We start from the raw sequence: 18439 nt of genomic DNA, 5'->3' as shown, positions 1-18439 counted from the left end.
TGTGGCAGCTTTCAGATGACACATTAACCCGAGGACCCATCTACAACAGCGACCTCGCAACAAATAAAGTCCTTCACTGGCTTTCCCGAGATGGGGATGGTAATGGAGAACCACGAGTCTTGGACGCAGGAGTTGGGTTATCTTTGCGAGTGATCGAGTCTCGTTCACGTGAGGTACCTGCCAAAGAATGAGCAGATTGATGGCGATCAATCACGCCACTGCTCTGAGTGGGATTTGAACTCCAGAGAGACTCAAGCTGATGCCGCAAAGGTTGAGGGATTGACCAGAAAGACACCCAATAGCGTAGGAATGGGTAGGACCACCACGTGGCGTACAGGCGCCCCATCGGGGAGAGAAAGATCACTACCAAATCCAAACTCGAATTACTCCCCAAATCCAAACCCAACCTCCCCACCTTCAGAAATAAAAAACATCATGCCTCACGATAACCATTTCCTGTTCACCAAACTCTACCATTAGCCTGAAGCCTGCCCAGGGGACCCAAACAATACTCCCACAACCCCTCAGGAAACCATTTCCCTTTTTCACCATATTCTTTACCCCCACCCACAAAAGCACCCGCAGGTGCTCCCCCTTCTCCTAAACCCCACCAGAGGACCCTCGAAACAACCTCGACCCCACATGTCCCTCCAAAAGCTCATTGCAGCCGAGCTCTTCAAAGAAATGAGCGAGGTATCCCTTTCCCCGATCCTTCGGTGTCCAAACCACCGAGATCCCACCCCACCCCCACCTCGCCTCCCCTCAAAGTGGCCCGGCCATGTTTACCAACGTTGTATCATTGCTGGGACATTGTGGCAGTGGATGGTGTCTGAGCACAAAACCAGCACGTCAGGTCCAAACTGCAGTCTGTGACCTTTGGCCAGTTTACACAACTGAGAGTGAACGGGATTAATGTGACGTGACCGCATTCAGACTGAAGAGAAAGTACAGACACGGAAGCATCAATCCTCACATTCAATCCTTCTGACTGTTCATGGCACCAAGCTCCCTGCCTCACTTTCCCTCACTCAATATCCGACACACACCGGTGTGCCCCTGTCCAAGCGGTCAGCACAAAGGGAACGCCGTGCCCCTGTCCAAGCGGTCAGTGCAGAGGGGCACCGTGCCCCTGTCCAAGCGGTCAGTGCAGAGGGAACGCCGTGCCCCTGTCCAAGCGGTCAGTGCAGAGGGAACGCCGTGCCCCTGTCCAAGCGGTCAGTGCAGAGGTGACGCCGTGCCCCTGTCCAAGGGGTCAGTGCAGAGGGAACGCCGTGCCCCTGTCCAAGTGGTCAGCACAGAGGGAACGCCGTGCCCCTGTCCAAGCGGTCAGCACAGAGGGAACGCCGTGCCCCTGTCCAAGGGGTCAGTGCAGAGGGGACGCCGTGCCCCTGTCCAAGCGGTCAGCACAGAGGGAACGCCGTGCCCCTGTCCAAGCGGTCAGTGCAGAGGTGACGCCGTGCCCCTGTCCAAGGGGTCAGTGCAGAGGGAACGCCGTGCCCCTGTCCAAGTGGTCAGTGCAGAGGGGTCGCCGTGCCACTGTCCAAGCGGTCAGTGCAGAGGGGGCACCGTGCCCCTGTCCACGTGGTCAGTGCAGAGGGGACGCCGTGCCCCTGTCCAAGCGGTCAGTGCAGAGGTGACGCCGTGCCCCTGTCCAAGCGGTCAGCACAGAGGGGGCACCGTGCCCCTGTCCAAGCGGTCAGTGCAGAGGGGACGCCGTGCCCCTGTCCAAGCGGTCAGTGCAGAGGTGACGCCGTGCCCCTGTCCACATGGTCAGCACAGAGGGGGCGCCGTGACCCTGTCCAAGCGGACAGCGCAGTGGGACGCCGTGCCCCTGTCCACGTGGTCAGTGCCGAGGGGTCACCGTGCCCCTGTCCACGTGGTCAGCGCAGAGGGGACGCCTTGCCCCTGTCCCCGTGGTCAGCGCTGAGGGGAAGTCCTGCCGCTCTCCACGTGGTCAGTGCAGAGAGGAAGTCGCGCCCCAGTCCAAGTGGTCAGTGCAGAGGGGACGCCGTGCCCCTGTCCAAGTGGTCAGTGCAGAGGGGACGCCGTGCCCCTGTCCAAGCGGTCAGCACAGAGGGGCACCGTGCCCCTGTCCAAGCGGTCAGCACAGAGGGGCACCGTGCCCCTGTCCAAGCGGTCAGTGCAGAGGGGACCCCATGCCCCTGTCCAAGCGGTCAGTGCAGAGGAGACGCCGTGCCCCTGTCCAAGTGGTCAGTGCAGAGGGGACGCCGTGCCCCTGTCCAAGTGGTCAGCGCAGAGGGGACGCCGTGCCCTTGTCCACGTGGTCAGCGTAGATGGGACGCCGTGCCTCTGTCCACGTGGTCAGCGCAGATGGGACGCCGTGCCTCTGTCCAAGCGGTCAGTGTAGAGGGGACGCCGTGCCCCTGTCCAAGCGGTCAGTGTAGAGGGGATGCCGTGCCCCTGTACAAGCGGTCAGTGCAGACGGGATGCCGTGCCCCTGTCCAAGCGGTCAGTGCAGAGGGGGCACCGTGCCTCTGTCCAAGCGGTCAGTGTAGAGGGGACGGCGTGCCCCTGTCCAAGCGGTCAGCACAGAGGGGACGCCGTGCCCCTGTCCAAATGGTCAGCACAGAGGGGACGCCGTGCCGCTCTCCACGTGGTCAGTGCAGAGAGGAAGTCGCGCCCCAGTCCAAGTGGTCAGTGCAGAGGGGACGCCGTGCCCCTGTCCAAGCGGTCAGCACAGAGGGGCACCGTGCCCCTGTCCAAGCGGTCAGCACAGAGGGGCACCGTGCCCCTGTCCAAGCGGTCAGTGCAGAGGGGACCCCATGCCCCTGTCCAAGCGGTCAGTGCAGAGGAGACGCCGTGCCCCTGTCCAAGTGGTCAGTGCAGAGGGGACGCCGTGCCCCTGTCCAAGTGGTCAGTGCAGAGGGGACTCCGTGCCCCTGTCCAAGCGGTCAGCACAGATGGGCACCGTGCCCCTGTCCAAGTGGTCAGTGCAGAGGAGACGCCGTGCCCCTGTCCAAGTGGTCAGTGCAGAGAGGAAGTCGCGCCCCAGTCCAAGCGGTCAGTGCAGAGGGGACTCCGTGCCCCTGTCCAAGCGGTCAGCACAGATGGGCACCGTGCCCCTGTCCAAGCGGTCAGTGCAGAGGAGACGCCGTGCCCCTGTCCATGTGGTCAGTGCAGAGGGGAAGTCGCACCTCAGTCCAAGCGGTCAGCGCAGAGGGGACGCCGCGCCCCTGTCCAAGCGGTCAGCGCAGAGGGGACGCCGTGCCCCTGTCCAAGCGGTCAGCGCAGAGGGGACTCCGTGCCCCTGTACAAGCGGACAGCGCAGAGGAGACGCCCGTGCCCCTGTCCAAGCAGTCAGTGCAGAGGGGCACCGTGCCCCTGTCCAAGCGGTCAGTGCAGAGGGGACGCCGTGTCCCTGTGCAAGCGGTCAGTGCAGAGGGGACGCCGTGCCCGTGCAAGCGGTCAGTGCAGAGGGGCACCGTGCCCCTGTCCAAGCGGTCAGTGGAGAGGAAACGCCGTGCCCCTGTCCAAGCGGTCAGCGCAGAGGGGACGCTGTGTCATTGTCCAAGCGGTCAGTGCAGAGGGGACTCCGTGCCCCTGTCCACGTGGACACTGCAGAGGCGATTCCGTACCCCTGTCCAAGCGGTCAGCGCAGAGGTGACTCCGTGCCCCTGTACAAGCGGACAGCGCAGAGGAGACGCCCGTGCCCCTGTCCAAGCGGTCAGTGCAGAGGGGCACCGTGCCCCTGTCCAAGCGGTCAGTGCAGAGGGGACTCCGTGTCCCTGTGCAAGCGGTCAGTGCAGAGGGGACGCCGTGCCCCTGTCCAAGCGGTCAGTGCAGAGGGGACGCCGTGCCCCTGTCCAAGCGGTCAGTGCAGAAGGGCACCGTGCCCCTGTCCAAGCGGTCAGTGCAGAAGGGCACCGTGCCCCTGTCCAAGCGGTCAGTGGAGAGGAGACGCCGTGCCCCTGTCCAAGCGGTCAGTGCAGAGGGGCACCGTGCCCCTGTCCAAGCGGTCAGTGCAGAGGGGACTCCGTGTCCCTGTGCAAGCGGTCAGTGCAGAGGGGACGCCGTGCCCCTGTCCAAGCGGTCAGTGCAGAGGGGACGCCGTGCCCCTGTCCAAGCGGTCAGTGCAGAAGGGCACCGTGCCCCTGTCCAAGCGGTCAGTGCAGAAGGGCACCGTGCCCCTGTCCAAGCGGTCAGTGGAGAGGAGACGCCGTGCCCCTGTCCAAGCGGTCAGCGCAGAGGGGACGCTGTGTCATTGTCCAAGCGGTCAGTGCAGAGGGGACTCCGTGCCCCTGTCCACGTGGACACTGCAGAGGCGATTCCGTACCCCTGTCCAAGCCGTCAGCACAGAGGGGACGCCATGACCCTGTCCAAGCGGTCAGTGCAGAGGGGACACCGTGCCCCTGTCCAAGCGGTCAGTGCAGAGGGGACGCCGCCCCCTGTCCAAGCGGTCAGTGCAGAGGGGACGCCGTGCCCCTGTCCAAGCGGTCAGTGCAGAGGGGACGCCGTGCACCTGCCCAAGCGGTCAGTGCAGAGGGGACGCCGTGCCCCTGTCCAAGCGGTCAGTGCAGAGGGGTCGCCGTGCCCCTGTCCAAGCGGTCAGAGCAGAGGGGACGCCGTGCCCCTGCCCAAGTGGTCAGTGCAGAGGGGACGCCGTGCCCCTGCCCAAGTGGTCAGTGCAGAGGGGACGCCGTGCCCCTGCCCAAGTGGTCAGTGCAGAGGGGATGCCGTGCCCCTGTCCAAGCGGTCAGTGCAGAGGGGTCGCCGTGCCCCTGTCCACATGGTCAGCACAGAGGGGGCGCCGTGACCCTGTCCAAGCGGACAGCGCAGTGGGACGCCGTGCCCCTGTCCACGTGGTCAGTGCAGAGGGGTCACCGTGCCCCTGTCCACGTGGTCAGCGCAGAGGGGACGCCGTGCCCCTGTCCACGTGGTCAGCGCTGAGAGGAAGTCCTGCCGCTCTCCACGTGGTGAGTGCAGAGAGGAAGTCGCGCCCCAGTCCAAGTGGTCAGTGCAGAGGGGACGCCGTGCCCCTGTCCAAGTGGTCAGTGCAGAGGGGACGGCATGCCCCTGTCCAAGCGGTCAGCACAGGGGGGCACCGTGCCCCTGTCCAAGCGGTCAGTGCAGAAGGGACCCCATGCCCCTGTCCAAGCGGTCAGTGCAGAGGAGACGCCGTGCCCCTGTCCAAGCGGTCAGTGCAGAGGGGACGCCGTGCCTCTGTCCACGTGGTCAGTGCAGAGGGGACGCCGTGCCTCTGTCCACGTGGTCAGTGCAGAGGGGACTCTGTGCCCCTGTCCACGTGGACACTGCAGAGGGGACTCTGTGCCCCTGTCCACGTGGACACTGCAGAGGGGACGCCGTGCCCCTGTCCACGTGGTCAGCGCAGATGGGACGCCGTGCCCCTGTCCACGTGGTCAGCGCAGATGGGACGCCGTGCCTCTGTCCAAGCGGTCAGTGTAGAGGGGACGCCGTGCCCCTGTCCAAGCGGTCAGTGTAGAGGGGATGCCGTGCCCCTGTACAAGCGGTCAGTGTAGAGGGGATGCCGTGCCCCTGTACAAGCGGTCAGTGTAGAGGGGATGCCATGCCCCTGTACAAGCGGTCAGTGTAGTGGGGACGCCGTGCCCCTGCCCAAGCGGTCAGTGCAGAGGGGACTCCGTGCCTCTGTCCAAGCGGTCAGTGTAGAGGGGACGCCGTGCCCCTGTCCAAATGGTCAGCGCAGAGGGGACGCCGTGCCCCTGTCCATGTGGTCAGTGCATAGAGGAAGTCGCAACCCCAGTCCAAGCGGTCAGTGTAGAGGGGACGCCGGGCCCCTGTACAAGCGGACAGTGCAGAGGAGACGCCAGTGCCCCTGTCCAAGCGGTCAGTGCAGAGGGGCACCGTGCCCCTCCAAGCGGTCAGTGCGGAGGGGACGCCGTGCCCCTGTCCAAGCGGTCAGTGGAGAGGAGACGCCGTGCCCCTGTCCAAGCGAACAGCGCAGAGGGGACGCTGTGTCATTGTCCAAGCGGTCAGTGCAGAGGGGACTCCGTGCCCCTGTCCACGTGGTCAGCGCAGAGGGGACGGCATGCCCCTGTCCACGTGGTCAGCACAGAGGGGCACCGTGCCCCTGTCCACGTGGACACTGCAGAGGCGATTCCGTACTCCTGTCCAAGCCGTCAGCACAGAGGGGACGCCATGACCCTGTCCAAGCGGTCAGCGCAGAGGGGACGCCGTGCCCCTGTCCAAGCGGTCAGTGCAGAGGGGACGCCGTGCCCTGTCCAAGCGGTCAGTGCAGAGGGGACGCCGTGCACCTGTCCAAGCGGTCAGTGCAGAGGGGACTCCGTGCCCCTGTCCACGTGGTCAGTGCAGAGGGGCACCGTGCCCCTGTCCAAGCGGTCAGTGCAGAGGGGACGCCGTGCCCCTGTCCAAGCGGTCAGTGCAAAGGGGACGCCGTGCCCCTGTCCAAGCGGTCAGTGCAGAGGGGACGCCGCCCCCTGTCCAAGCGGTCAGTGCAGAGGGGACGCCGTGCCCCTGTCCACATGGTCAACACAGAGGGGCACCGTGCCCCTGCCCACATGGTCAGTGCAGAGGGGACACCGTGCCCCTGTCCACATGGTCAACACAGAGGGGCACCGTGCCCCTGCCCACATGGTCAGCGCAGAGGGGACGCCGTGCCCCTGTCCAAGTGGTCAGTGCAGAGGGGACTCCGTGCCCCTGTCAACATGGTCAGCGCAGAGGGGCACCGTGCCCCTGTCCAAGCGGTCAGTGCAGAGGAGACGCCGTGCCGCTGTCCACGTGGTCAGTGCAGAGGGGACGCTGTGTCATTGTCCAAGCGGTCAGTGCAGAGGGGACACCGTGCCGCTGTCCACGTGGTCAGCACAGAGGGGCACCGTGCCCCTGCCCACATGGTCAGCGCAGAGGGGCGCCGTGCTCCTGTCCACGTGGACACTGCAGAGGGGATTCCGTGCCCCTGTCCACGTGGTCAGTGCAGAGGGGACGCCGTGCCCCTGTCCAAGCGGTCAGTGCAGAGGGGACGCCGTGCCCCTGTCCAAGTGGTCAGTGCAGAGGGTACGCCGTGCCCCTGTCCAAGCGGTCAATGCAGAGGGGGCACCGTGCCCCTGTCCACGTGGTCAGTGCAGAGGGGACGCCGTGCCCCTGTCCAAGCGGTCAGTGCAGAGGGGACACCGCGCCCCTGTCCACGTGGTCAACACAGAGGGGCACCGTGCCCCTGTCCAAGTGGTCAGTGCAGAGGGGACTCCGTGCCCCTGTCCAAGTGGTCAGTGCAGAGGGGACACCGTGCCCCTGTCCACGTGGTCAACACAGAGGGGCACCGTGCCCCTGTCCAAGTGGTCTGTGCAGAGGGGACGCCGTGCCACTGTCCAAGCGGTCAGTGCAGAGGGGACGCCGTGCCCCTGTCCACGTGGACACTGCAGAGGGGATTCCGTACCCCTGTCCAATCGGTCAGCGCAGAGGGGACGCTGTGTCATTGTCCAAGCGGTCAGTGCAGAGGGGGCGCCGTGCCCCTGTCCACGTGGTCAGCACAGAGGGGCACCGTGCCCCTGCCCACATGGTCAGCGCAGAGGGGCGCCATGCCCCTGTCCACGTGGACACTGCAGAGGGGATTCCGTATCCCTGTCCACGTGGTCAGTGCAGAGAGGAAGTCGCGCCCCAGTCCAAGCGGTCAGTGCAGAGGAGACTCCGTGCCCCTGTCCAAGCGGTCAGTGCAGAGGGGACTCCATGCCCCTGTCCAAGCGGTCAGCACAGAGGGGCACCGTGCCCCTGTCCAAGTGGTCAGTGCAGAGGGGACACCGTGCCCCTGTCCAAGCGGTCAGCACAGAGGGGCACCGTGCCCCTGTCCAAGCGGTCAGTGCAGAGGGGCACCGTGCCCCTGTCCACGTGGTCAGTGCAGAGGGGACGCCGTGCCCCTGTCCATGTGGTCAGTGCAGAGGGGACGCCATACCCCTGTCCAAGCGGTCAGTGCAGAGGGGACGCCGTGCCCCTGTCCATGTGGTCAGTGCAGAGGGGCTGCCGTGCCCCTGTCCAAGCGGCCAGTGCAGAGGGGGCACCGTGCCCCTGTCCAAGCGGTCAGTGCAGAGGGGACGCCGTGCCCCTGTCCAAGCGGTCAGTGCAGAGGGGGCACCGTGCCCCTGTCCATGTGGTCAGTGCAGAGGGGACGCCGTGCCCCTGTCCAAGCGGTCAATGCAGAGGGGGCACCGTGCCCCTGTCCAAGCGGTCAGTGCAGAGGGGACGCCGTGCCCATGTCCAAGCGGTCAGTGCAGACAGGACGCCGTGCCCCTGTCCAAGTGGAGCGTGCAGAGGGGGCACCGTGCCGCTGTCCAAGCGGTCAATGCAGAGGGGTGCTGTGCCCCTGTCCAAGCGGTCAATGCAGAGGGGACACCGTGCCCCTGTCCAAGCGGTCAGCGCAGAGGGGACGCCGCGCCACTGTCCAAGCGGTCAGCGCAGAGGGGACGCCGTGCCCCTGTACAAGCGGGCAGCGCAGAGGAGACGCCAGTGCCCCTGTCCAAGCGGTCAGTGCAGAGGGGCACCGTGCCCGTCCAAGCGGTCAGTGCGGAGGGGACGCCGTGCCCCTGTCCAAGCGGTCAGTGGAGAGGAGACGCCGTGCCCCTGTCCAAGCGAACAGCGCAGAGGGGACGCTGTGTCATTGTCCAAGCGGTCAGTGCAGAGGGGACTCCGTGCCCCTGTCCACGTGGTCAGCGCAGAGGGGACGGCATGCCCCTGTCCACGTGGTCAGCACAGAGGGGACGGCATGCCCCTGTCCACGTGGTCAGCACAGAGGGGCACCGTGCCCCTGTCCACGTGGACACTGCAGAGGTGATTCCGTACCCCTGTCCAAGCCGTCAGCACAGAGGGGACGCCATGACCCTGTCCAAGCGGTCAGCGCAGAGGGGATGCCGTGCCCCTGTCCAAGCGGTCAGTGCAGAGGGGACTCCGTGCCCCTGTCCACGTGGTCAGTGCAGAGGGGCACCGTGCCCCTGTCCAAGCGGTCAGTGCAGAGGGGACGCCGTGCCCCTGTCCAAGCGGTCAGTGCAGAGGGGACGCCGTGCCCCTGTCCAAGCGGTCAGTGCAAAGGGGACGCCGCCCCCCTGTCCAAGCGGTCAGTGCAGAGGGGACGCCGCCCCCTGTCCAAGCGGTCAGTGCAGAGGGGACGCCGTGCCCCTGTCCACATGGTCAACACAGAGGGGCACCGTGCCCCTGCCCACATGGTCAGTGCAGAGGGGACACCGTGCCCCTGTCCACATGGTCAACACAGAGGGGCACCGTGCCCCTGCCCACATGGACACTGCAGAGGGGATTCCGTACCCCTGTCCAAGCGGTCAGCGCAGAGGGGACGCCGTGCCCCTGTCCAAGTGGTCAGTGCAGAGGGGACTCCGTGCCCCTGTCAACATGGTCAGCGCAGAGGGGCACCGTGCCCCTGTCCAAGCGGTCAGTGCAGAGGAGACGCCGTGCCCCTGTCCACGTGGTCAGTGCACAGGGGACGCTGTGTCATTGTCCAAGCGGTCAGTGCAGAGGGGGCGCCGTGCCGCTGTCCACGTGGTCAGCACAGAGGGGCACCGTGCCCCTGCCAACATGGTCAGCGCAGAGGGGCGCCGTGCTCCTGTCCACGTGGACACTGCAGAGGGGACGCCGTGCCCCTGTCCAAGCGGTCAGTGCAGAGGGGCGCCGTGCCCCTGTCCAAGCGGTCAGTGCAGAGGGGACGCCGTGCCCCTGTCCACGTGGTCAGTGCAGAGGGGACGCCGTGCCCCTGTCCAAGCGGTCAGTGCAGAGGGGCGCCGTGCCCCTGTCCAAGCGGTCAGTGCAGAGGGGACGCCGTGCCCCTGTCCAAGTGGTCAGTGCAGAGGGTACGCCGTGCCCCTGTCCAAGCGGTCAGTGCAGAGGGGACGCCGTGCCCCTGTCCAAGCGGTCAGTGCAGAGGGGACGCCGTGCCCCTGTCCAAGCGGTCAATGCAGAGGGGGCACCGTGCCCCTGTCCACGTGGTCAGTGCAGAGGGGACTCCGTGCCCCTGTCCAAGCGGTCAGTGCAGAGGGGACGCCGTGCCCCTGTCCAAGCGGTCAGTGCAGAGGGGACGCCGTGCCCCTGTCCAAGCGGTCAGTGCAGAGGGGCACCGTGCCCCTGTCCAAGTGGTCAGTGCAGAGGGGACTCCGTGCCCCTGTCCAAGTGGTCAGTGCAGAGGGGGCGCCGTGCCCCTGTCCACGTGGTCAACACAAAGGGGCACCATGCCCCTGTCCACGTGGTCTGTGCAGAGGGGACGCCGTGCCCCTGTCCAAGTGGTCTGTGCAGAGGGGACGCCGTGCCACTGTCCAAGGGGTCAGTGCAGAGGGAACGCCGTGCCACTGTCCAAGCGGTCAGTGCAGAGGGGACGCCGTGCCCCTGTCCATGTGGACACTGCAGAGGGGATTCCGTACCCCTGTCCAAGCGGTCAGCGCAGAGGGGACGCTGTGTCATTGTCCAAGCGGTCAGTGCAGAGGGGGCGCCGTGCCCCTGTCCACGTGGTCAGCACAGAGGGGCACCGTGCCCCTGCCCACATGGTCAGCGCAGAGGGGCGCCATGCCCCTGTCCACGTGGACACTGCAGAGGGGATTCCGTACCCCTGTCCACGTGGTCAGTGCAGAGAGGAAGTCGCGCCCCAGTCCAAGCGGTCAGTGCAGAGGGGCGCCATGCCCCTGTCCACGTGGACAATGCAGAGGGGATTCCGTGCCACTGTCCAAGCGGTCAGTGCAGAGGGGGCGCCGTGCCCCAGTCCAAGCGGTCAGTGCAGAGGGGACTCCGTGCCCCTGTCCAAGCGGTCAGTGCAGAGGGGACTCCATGCCCCTGTCCAAGCGGTCAGCACAGAGGGGCACCGTGCCCCTGTCCAAGTGGTCAGTGCAGAGGGGACACCGTGCCCCTGTCCAAGCGGTCAGCACAGAGGGGCACCGTGCCCCTGTCCAAGCGGTCAGTGCAGAGGGGCACCGTGCCCCTGTCCACGTGGTCAGTGCAGGGGGGACGCCGTGCCCCTGTCCATGTGGTCAGTGCAGAGGGGACGCCATACCCCTGTCCAAGCGGTCAGTGCAGAGGGGGCACCGTGCCGCTGTCCATGTGGTCAGTGCAGAGGGGACGCCGTGCCCCTGTCCATGTGGTCAGCGCAGAGGGGCTCCCGTGCCCCTGTCCAAGCGGCCAGTGCAGAGGGGGCACCGTGCCCCTGTCCAAGCGGTCAGTGCAGAGGGGACGCCGTGCCCCTGTCCAAGCGGTCAGTGCAGAGGGGGCACCGTGCCCCTGTCCATGTGGTCAGTGCAGAGGGGGCACCGTGCCCCTGTCCAAGCGGTCAGTGCAGAGGGGACGCCGTGCCCCTGTCCAAGCGGTCAGTGCAGAGGGGGCACCGTGCCCCTGTCCAAGCGGTCAGTGCAGTGGGGACGCCGTGCCCATGTCCAAGCGGTCAGTGCAGACAGGACGCCGTGCCCCTGTCCAAGTGGAGCGTGCAGAGGGGGCACCGTGCCGCTGTCCAAGCGGTCAATGCAGAGGGGTGCCGTGCCCCTGTCCAAGCGGTCAATGCAGAGGGGACGCCGTGCCCCTGTCCAAGTGGTCAGTGCAGAGGGGCGCCGTGCCCCTGTCCAAGTGGTCAGCGCAGAGGGGTCGCCGTGCCCCTGTCCAAGTGGTCAGCGCAGAGGGGTCGCCGTGCCCCTGTCCAAGTGGTCAGTGCAGAGGGGTGCCGTGCCCCTGTCCAAGTGGTCAGCGCAGAGGGGTCGCCGTGCCCCTGTCCAAGTGGTCAGCGCAGAGGGGTCGCCGTGCCCCTGTCCAAGTGGTCAGTGCAGAGGGGTGCCGTGCCCCTGTCCAAGTGGTCAGCGCAGAGGGGACGCCGTGCCCCTGTCCAAGCGGTCAGTGCAGAGGGGTGCCGTGCCCCTGTCCAAGTGGTCAGCGCAGAGGGGTCGCCGTGCCCCTGTCCAAGCGGTCAGCGCAGAGGGGACTCCGTGCCACTGTCCAAGCGGTCAGTGCAGAGGGGACTCCGTGCCACTGTCCAAGCGGTCAGTGCAGAGGGGACTCCGTGCCACTGTCCAAGCGGTCAGTGCAGAGGGGACTCCGTGCCACTGTCCAAGCGGTCAGTGCAGAGGGGACTCCGTGCCACTGTCCAAGCGGTCAGTGCAGAGGGGACTCCGTGCCACTGTCCAAGCGGTCAGTGCAGAGGGGACTCCGTGCCACTGTCCAAGCGGTCAGTGCAGAGGGGACTCCGTGCCACTGTCCAAGCGGTCAGTGCAGAGGGGACTCCGTGCCACTGTCCAAGCGGTCAGTGCAGAGGGGACTCCGTGCCACTGTCCAAGCGGTCAGTGCAGCGGGGACGCTGTGCCTCTGTCCACGTGGTCAGTGCAGAGGGGACCCCATGCCCCTGTCCACATGGTCAGTGCAGAGGGGACTCCGTGCCCCTGTCCAAGCGGTCAGTGCAGAGGGGACTCCGTGCCCCTGTCCACGTGGTCAGTGCAGAGGGGACGCCGTGCCCCTGTCCAAGCGGTCAGTGCAAAGGGGACTCCGCGCCCCTGTCCACATGGTCAGTGCAGAGGGGACTCCGTGCCCCTGTCCAAGCGGTCAGTGCAGAGGGGACTCCGTGCCCCTGTCCACGTGGTCAGTGCAGAGGGGACGCCGTGCCCCTGTCCAAGCGAATACAATCCTAACCGATTCAATCTCTCCACACGTCAGGGCCGCCATCCCAGTAATCAGTCTGGTAAACCCTCTCTGCAATCCCTCTCAAGCAAGAACATCCTCCCTCAGATAAGGAGACCAAAACTGCACACAATACTCCAGGTATGGCATCCCCAAGGCCCTGTATAATTTCAGCAAGACCTACCTGCTCCTGTACCCGAATCCTCTCGCCATGAAGGCCAACATACCATTTGTCTTCTTTACTACCTGCTGTGCCTGCCTGCTTACCTTCAGGAACTGGTGTACGAGGACACTCGGGTCTCTTTGCACATTCCCCTCTCCTAATTTATGGCCATTCAGATAATAGTCTGCCTCCTTGTTTTTACTACCAAAAAGTGAATAATCTCTCATTTCTCCGAATTATACTGCATCTGCCATTCGTTTGCCCATTCACTCAACTTGTCCAAATCACACTGAAGGATCTCTGAATCCTCCTCACAGCTCACCCTCCCACCCAACTTGAATATATTATATTTTGTGCCCTCATCTAAATCATTAATATACACTGTGAATAGCTGGGGACACAGCACCAATCTCTGTGGTACCCCACTCGACTAAGCCCTTTAATTCCTACTGTTTTCTGTCTGCCAACCAGTTTTCTATCCACCTCAATACACTCCCCCCAATCCCATGCGCTTTAACGTTACACACTAATCTCTTATGCAGGACTTTGTCAAAAGCCTTCTGAAAGTCGAAATATGCCACATCCACTGGCTCCCCCTCGTCAACACAGTTACATCCTCAAAAGTATTCCAATAGATCTGGCAAGGAAGATTTCTCTTTCATAATTCAATGCTGACTCTGTCCGATCCTGCCACTGTTTTCCAAGTGCTCTGCAAAATCTTTTACAATGACGTCCCGGGCATCGCCTAATTTCTCTCTCTCCCATGTGATTTATCCAGCTGTGTTAAATGTTTAAATGTAAGTTGTATTCCTGCATACTCATGGCAAAAAAATTGCTACTATTTAAAGTTGCCATTGAATGGAGGGCACCTTTAATTTGACAACAGGCTCGGTTACCAAGGGGAACAATGCAGCCACTGTGTCGTGCCTGCGAGCTTCCCACTATCTCAATATCTCAGCCTTTCTCCCTTACACTGAATTCCATGTAGCACACACAGGCCAGCCACAAATTCCAACTGCAAGGGGGGCAGGAATACAGAGGGACACCCATTTCTCCAGCACCCTCTCACCCCCTCAGGATGATTCAAAGCCTCTCACAACCGTGAAGGACTTGTAAAGCGAGGTCACTGTTGCAACAGCAGGAAAGCCAGCAGCCAATTCACACAGCAAGATCCCACAGACTGGCTGCACAGTGGTTAGCACTGCTGCCTCACAGCGCAAAAGGACCCAAGTTTGATCCCGCCCCCGGGTCACTGTCCGTGTGGAGTTTGCACATTCTCCCCGCGTCTGCGTGGGTTTCACCCCCACAACCCAAAGATCTCCAGGATAGGTGGATTGGCCATGCTAAATTGCCCCCTAATTGGAGAAAAAAAGGTTGGGTACTTGAAATAAAAAATAATCGTAGACAGCAATATGATAATCAACCAGATCATCTGCTTCCTTTTTTAGTGATACCCATGTCCACACGACACGTGTAAATACACTTACTATGACCTTCAGGGATATTAGTCAATGGATAGTGGTGACGAGAACTCTCCCCCTCACCATCCCCCTCTCTCTCCCCCCCCCCCCCCCCCCCCCCCACTTCTAGGGGCTGATTTAGCTAACTGGGCTAAATTGCTGGCTTTTCAAGCAGACCAGCAGCACGGTTCGATTCCCGTACCAGCCTCCCCGGACAGGCGCCGGAATGTGGCGACTAGGGGCTTTTCACAGTACGTTCATTGAAGCCTACTCGTGACAATAAGCGATTTTCATTTTCATTTCATTTCAAAATTGCAGCCATGATCGGCTTTCACCACTACCTGAAGGGACAGAAGTGGGCCTCGGTTTACTGTCTCCTGCAAAAGAGGGAACCCCAACAGCACAACACTTCTCTCCGACCCTCTTCAACCCCCCCCCCCCCACCCCACCCAAGCACTCAACCTCCGACCCTGAATCCCTGACATAGCACAGCGCTCATCCTCCGGCCCCGAACCCTGCCCCCCCCCAGAAACGCAGCAACCACTGCGAACAGCGCGGCACTCCCCCTCTGACCCCCCCCCCCCCCCCACAACAGCACGGCACCACCCTCCCGGCCCCTCCTCAACAGCGCACCACTCTCCCGTTGACCCTCGCCCCTTCGGCACAGTCCCTCCACACCAAAAGCAGAACCAACACACTCCAACCAACGGGGAAGTTCAAACAGACTGGGGCTCTGACGTCTAGAACAGAGACATGCCAGGGATAACCTGAAGGGGGCTGTGGACTGAGTATCCTGTCCAAATCACATTCTTCAGGCTGCAGATAGGGCTTCAAGCGGGACGTCAGGACAGGGGTGGCGGGAGGACATGAGATTGAAACTGGTTTCAGAAAGAGGCACAAAATTTTTTTCTAATTCTTAAAAAGTTAAAGCCACAAAAGGTGCATTGCGATTTGGATGAAGCAGCAATCGGCAGGGCAACATGTTTAATGGTAACAACATGTCAGTGAATAAGGTAAAAGTAGCGAAATAAGGTTAAAAGCATGTTTAATTGGAAGCGCTTTTTGTGAATGGTAAGCATCTGTAACAAGTTAGATGAACACAGGTAAATCGCCACCATTACAGAGACACGGTTACCAAGGAATATTCAAAGGGAGCTGATGTTTCGAGAATAGTGGAAAAGGAGGATGAAGGGGTAGCCTTGAGAACAAAAAGACAGTTGTGAGAAAGGATCTTGGTGCAGAGAATCATGGAGAAACGGTGTGGATGAAGATTCAAATTCAGAGTCGGGAAAATGCTGAACGGAATGGGTTAAATGCCTCTCAACAGTACTATTGTTGTTGGACAATGCATGAAGCAAGTGGTAACAGCAGCTTGTAATAAAGGCAATGCAATAATCCAAGAGGCAGTTTGTGGGGGGGGGGGGGGGGGGGTTAATTTTCCTACAGACTGGTCAAATAGAATGAGCAGAAGTATTATGTAGGAATTGAGACAGTCTTCTAGAATACATCATGGAATTAAAACAGGGAGAAGCTACTTTAGATCTTGCTTTGCCCAACGAGGCAGGCTTGCTTTGTAATCCCAACAGAGGGAATCCGAGGAAAGAGTGATCATAATATGATGCATTACACAAGGAGTTTGAGAATGATGTACATCAGTCCAGATTCAGAACATTAATGTGCTGCAAACAAAAAAGTCAATTAATCAGTTAAAATAGGGATGGGTTGACAAGGGTAGATTGTGAAATTATATCTCAGGTTCGTCAGTCGGCGAACATTTAGGGAATATTTCACAATCCATTCAGAAATGTAAAAACAAATAAAGCCAATTAATCAGTTATAATAAGGCTGAGTTGACCAGGGTAGATTGGGCAATTAGATTTAAGGTTTTAAGGTTTGACCTTCGATAAACAATGTCAGCCATTCAGGGATAAACTCCACAATCCATTCAGAAATAAAAACACTATTGGAAGAAGTGATGCAACTGTGACTAATCAAATTAATTCAGGATAGTATAAGATTGAGGTGAGAGGGGGGATTGCTGCAACAAGTCTGAAGTTTGGAATCTGAAACTCTCCCAACAAACAGTGGCCAAACTGTAGGGGTGTTGTTGCCTCTTGGTGAAGGGTGAAGGGGGCGCCAACAAGGGGTCACAGTCTCAGGATACATGGTGAGCCATTTAGGACTGAGATAAGGAGAAACCTCTTCACTTAAGAGGGCAGTGAACCTGTGGAACTCTCTACCACAGAAGGTTGTGGAGCCAATTGGCAGCTGGCAAAATGCAAAGCTGCCGTCCACAAAAAGAGGGGTAAAAAAGAAAGTTGGCCTCACATCAATAGTCGCCAAAATGCTTCAATCTCTCAACAAGGCAGGTTAATGATATCGTACAGTTAGGCAGGGCTAACGTGTTGCTGTGGAGATTAGCCACGTTTGGCAAATCTCTTTGAGGATGTAACGAAGAGGGCAGGTAAAGGGGAACCTGTGGATGTGGTTCCAAACAAGCGTGTGTTGCACCAGATAAGGGCTCATGGGTGTGTGTGGGGGGGGGGGGGGGGTTGATCTGTATTAACATGGGCAGAGGATTGGTTAACAGACAGGAAGCAGAGGGCAGGAATGAATGTGTCATTCTGGTGGGCCAGATCCATTGGGGGGGGGGGGGGCTCAGCTGTTTGCAATCTATATCAGTAACTTTGAGGGCTTGAATGTATCCAGGTTTGAAATGTTCAGTGGGAAGGTAAGCTGAGAGGAGGGCACAGAGATCGACATGGACAGCGCAAGTAAAGGGGCAGGAACACAGATGAAAGGTAACATGGGGGAAGCAGGAGGTTGAAGTACTGTCAACACGGCTGGTCATTCTTCAGCCTCACCCCCATTTTCCTGCTCCATCCCTTAATGCCCCAAAATTAAATCTCATCCATCTCAGTCTGGAGTATACTCCATGAGTGGCAACACTCTGGAATCTCCAGGCTAGAGAACGCCAAAGATTCACAACCCTTCCAGCAAAGACATTTTCCCTCTTAATTCTAACTGCCCCCCCCCCCCCCCCAAATATCCTGCGTCCCCACTAATTCTGGACCCTGAGCATATTGGGTATAGGATTGTTCCCTCCTCCCTACTGTGTTTGGGTTATGGCCTAGTTTCCACTCTCACAGCTTACAAATGGACAAAAACACTGGGAGAGGACAGCTTTCACCACTAATCGATTATTTAGATCCCTCTTCCATTTTTTTCCTGTTTTTAAAAAAAAACACTTACCACCTTGCTCAGTCATAGCCTCGAGTTTCGATAACTGTCGAAAACAAAAATCTATTAACGATGGCGCAATTCGAATCCCAAATAAAAGGAGAGCCTCACCCCAAACGAGATCTGTTGCAAAAGTTACAAAAACAAAAGTATTTTTTAGAAACTTCCCCTTCAAAGAAACCGAACTTTTAACACACACACACACACGAATATTTAACACGTAAAGCACACTAGCAGTTTAAAATCTTTGTACGATTCGAGGCAAAATACATCCACTCACCTTCCTACTGTTGAGTTAAGACACTTGCTTCAACTAGAAAGTTGATATCCTGCCCAAACCGCGCTGAAATCCAGATGAGCAAACATGTTCACAACATTTTTTTTCCCTGTGAGAAAACAATTTCCCTCTGACAAAACTTGTTCAAAACTGTTTTTCCTCCCTCTAAAAGTTTTCCGTCCTCACGAAATTGACTCTCCGTCGTGTTCCACTAAAACTAGCGTCCCTGTGTACCAGCCCACTAACTTCCTCCCCTCCTCCACCAAGGGTTACAGCCCTCACCTGCTCCTGACCGTTCACACGTGAAACACAAGTTTGGGAAAAGCTCATCAACTTCCGTTCAGTCACCTCCCCTTGTCACAGAGCCCAGGAGGACTTGACTTAAAGCGACATTGGCCCAATTCCCACCCCACCTCTCTTTCCAGGTGTCCAGTGGGCTGGATAGCACAGTGGGTTTCCCTTTAACAAATTGCCCGCTCACCCAAGAAGCTAGAAGTTTATTAACTTTATTACTTTGTTGCCAAACTCTCGATGAATCACTAGGTGGGATGAGAGCTGGAGTACTGGTGCCTGAGCACCGCACACCTCAGGAAGCATGCCAAGGCTGTGAAGAGGGTTGCAGAGGAGGTTTACCAGAATGTTCCCAGGGATGAGGGGGGACTTTGGTTCATGCGGAGAGACCGGGAGAAGCTGGGGTTGTTCCTCTCGGAG

The 18439-nt window shown here is 60.2% G+C and overlaps 1 protein-coding gene across 1 annotated transcript in view; it reads right to left on the bottom strand.

Annotated features, from left to right (window-relative positions):
• The window catches only part of LOC119974623 (serine protease hepsin-like), a 35710-nt gene extending 17639 nt beyond the window's left edge, over positions 1-18071 (bottom strand). The window contains exons 1-2 of the mRNA XM_038813663.1: positions 17732-18071; positions 17464-17574 (exon numbers count right to left, since the gene is read on the bottom strand). Of these exons, the coding sequence (XP_038669591.1) occupies positions 17464-17479 (16 nt within the window). The 5' untranslated portion in view covers positions 17480-17574; positions 17732-18071. The remainder of the gene's footprint in view (positions 1-17463; positions 17575-17731) is intronic.
• Positions 18072-18439: the final 368 nt, after the last annotated feature.

Source organism: Scyliorhinus canicula, chromosome 12 (assembly GCF_902713615.1).
Source record: "Scyliorhinus canicula chromosome 12, sScyCan1.1, whole genome shotgun sequence".
NCBI lineage: Eukaryota > Metazoa > Chordata > Chondrichthyes > Carcharhiniformes > Scyliorhinidae > Scyliorhinus > Scyliorhinus canicula.
This window is presented reverse-complemented; position numbering and strand designations above follow the sequence as displayed.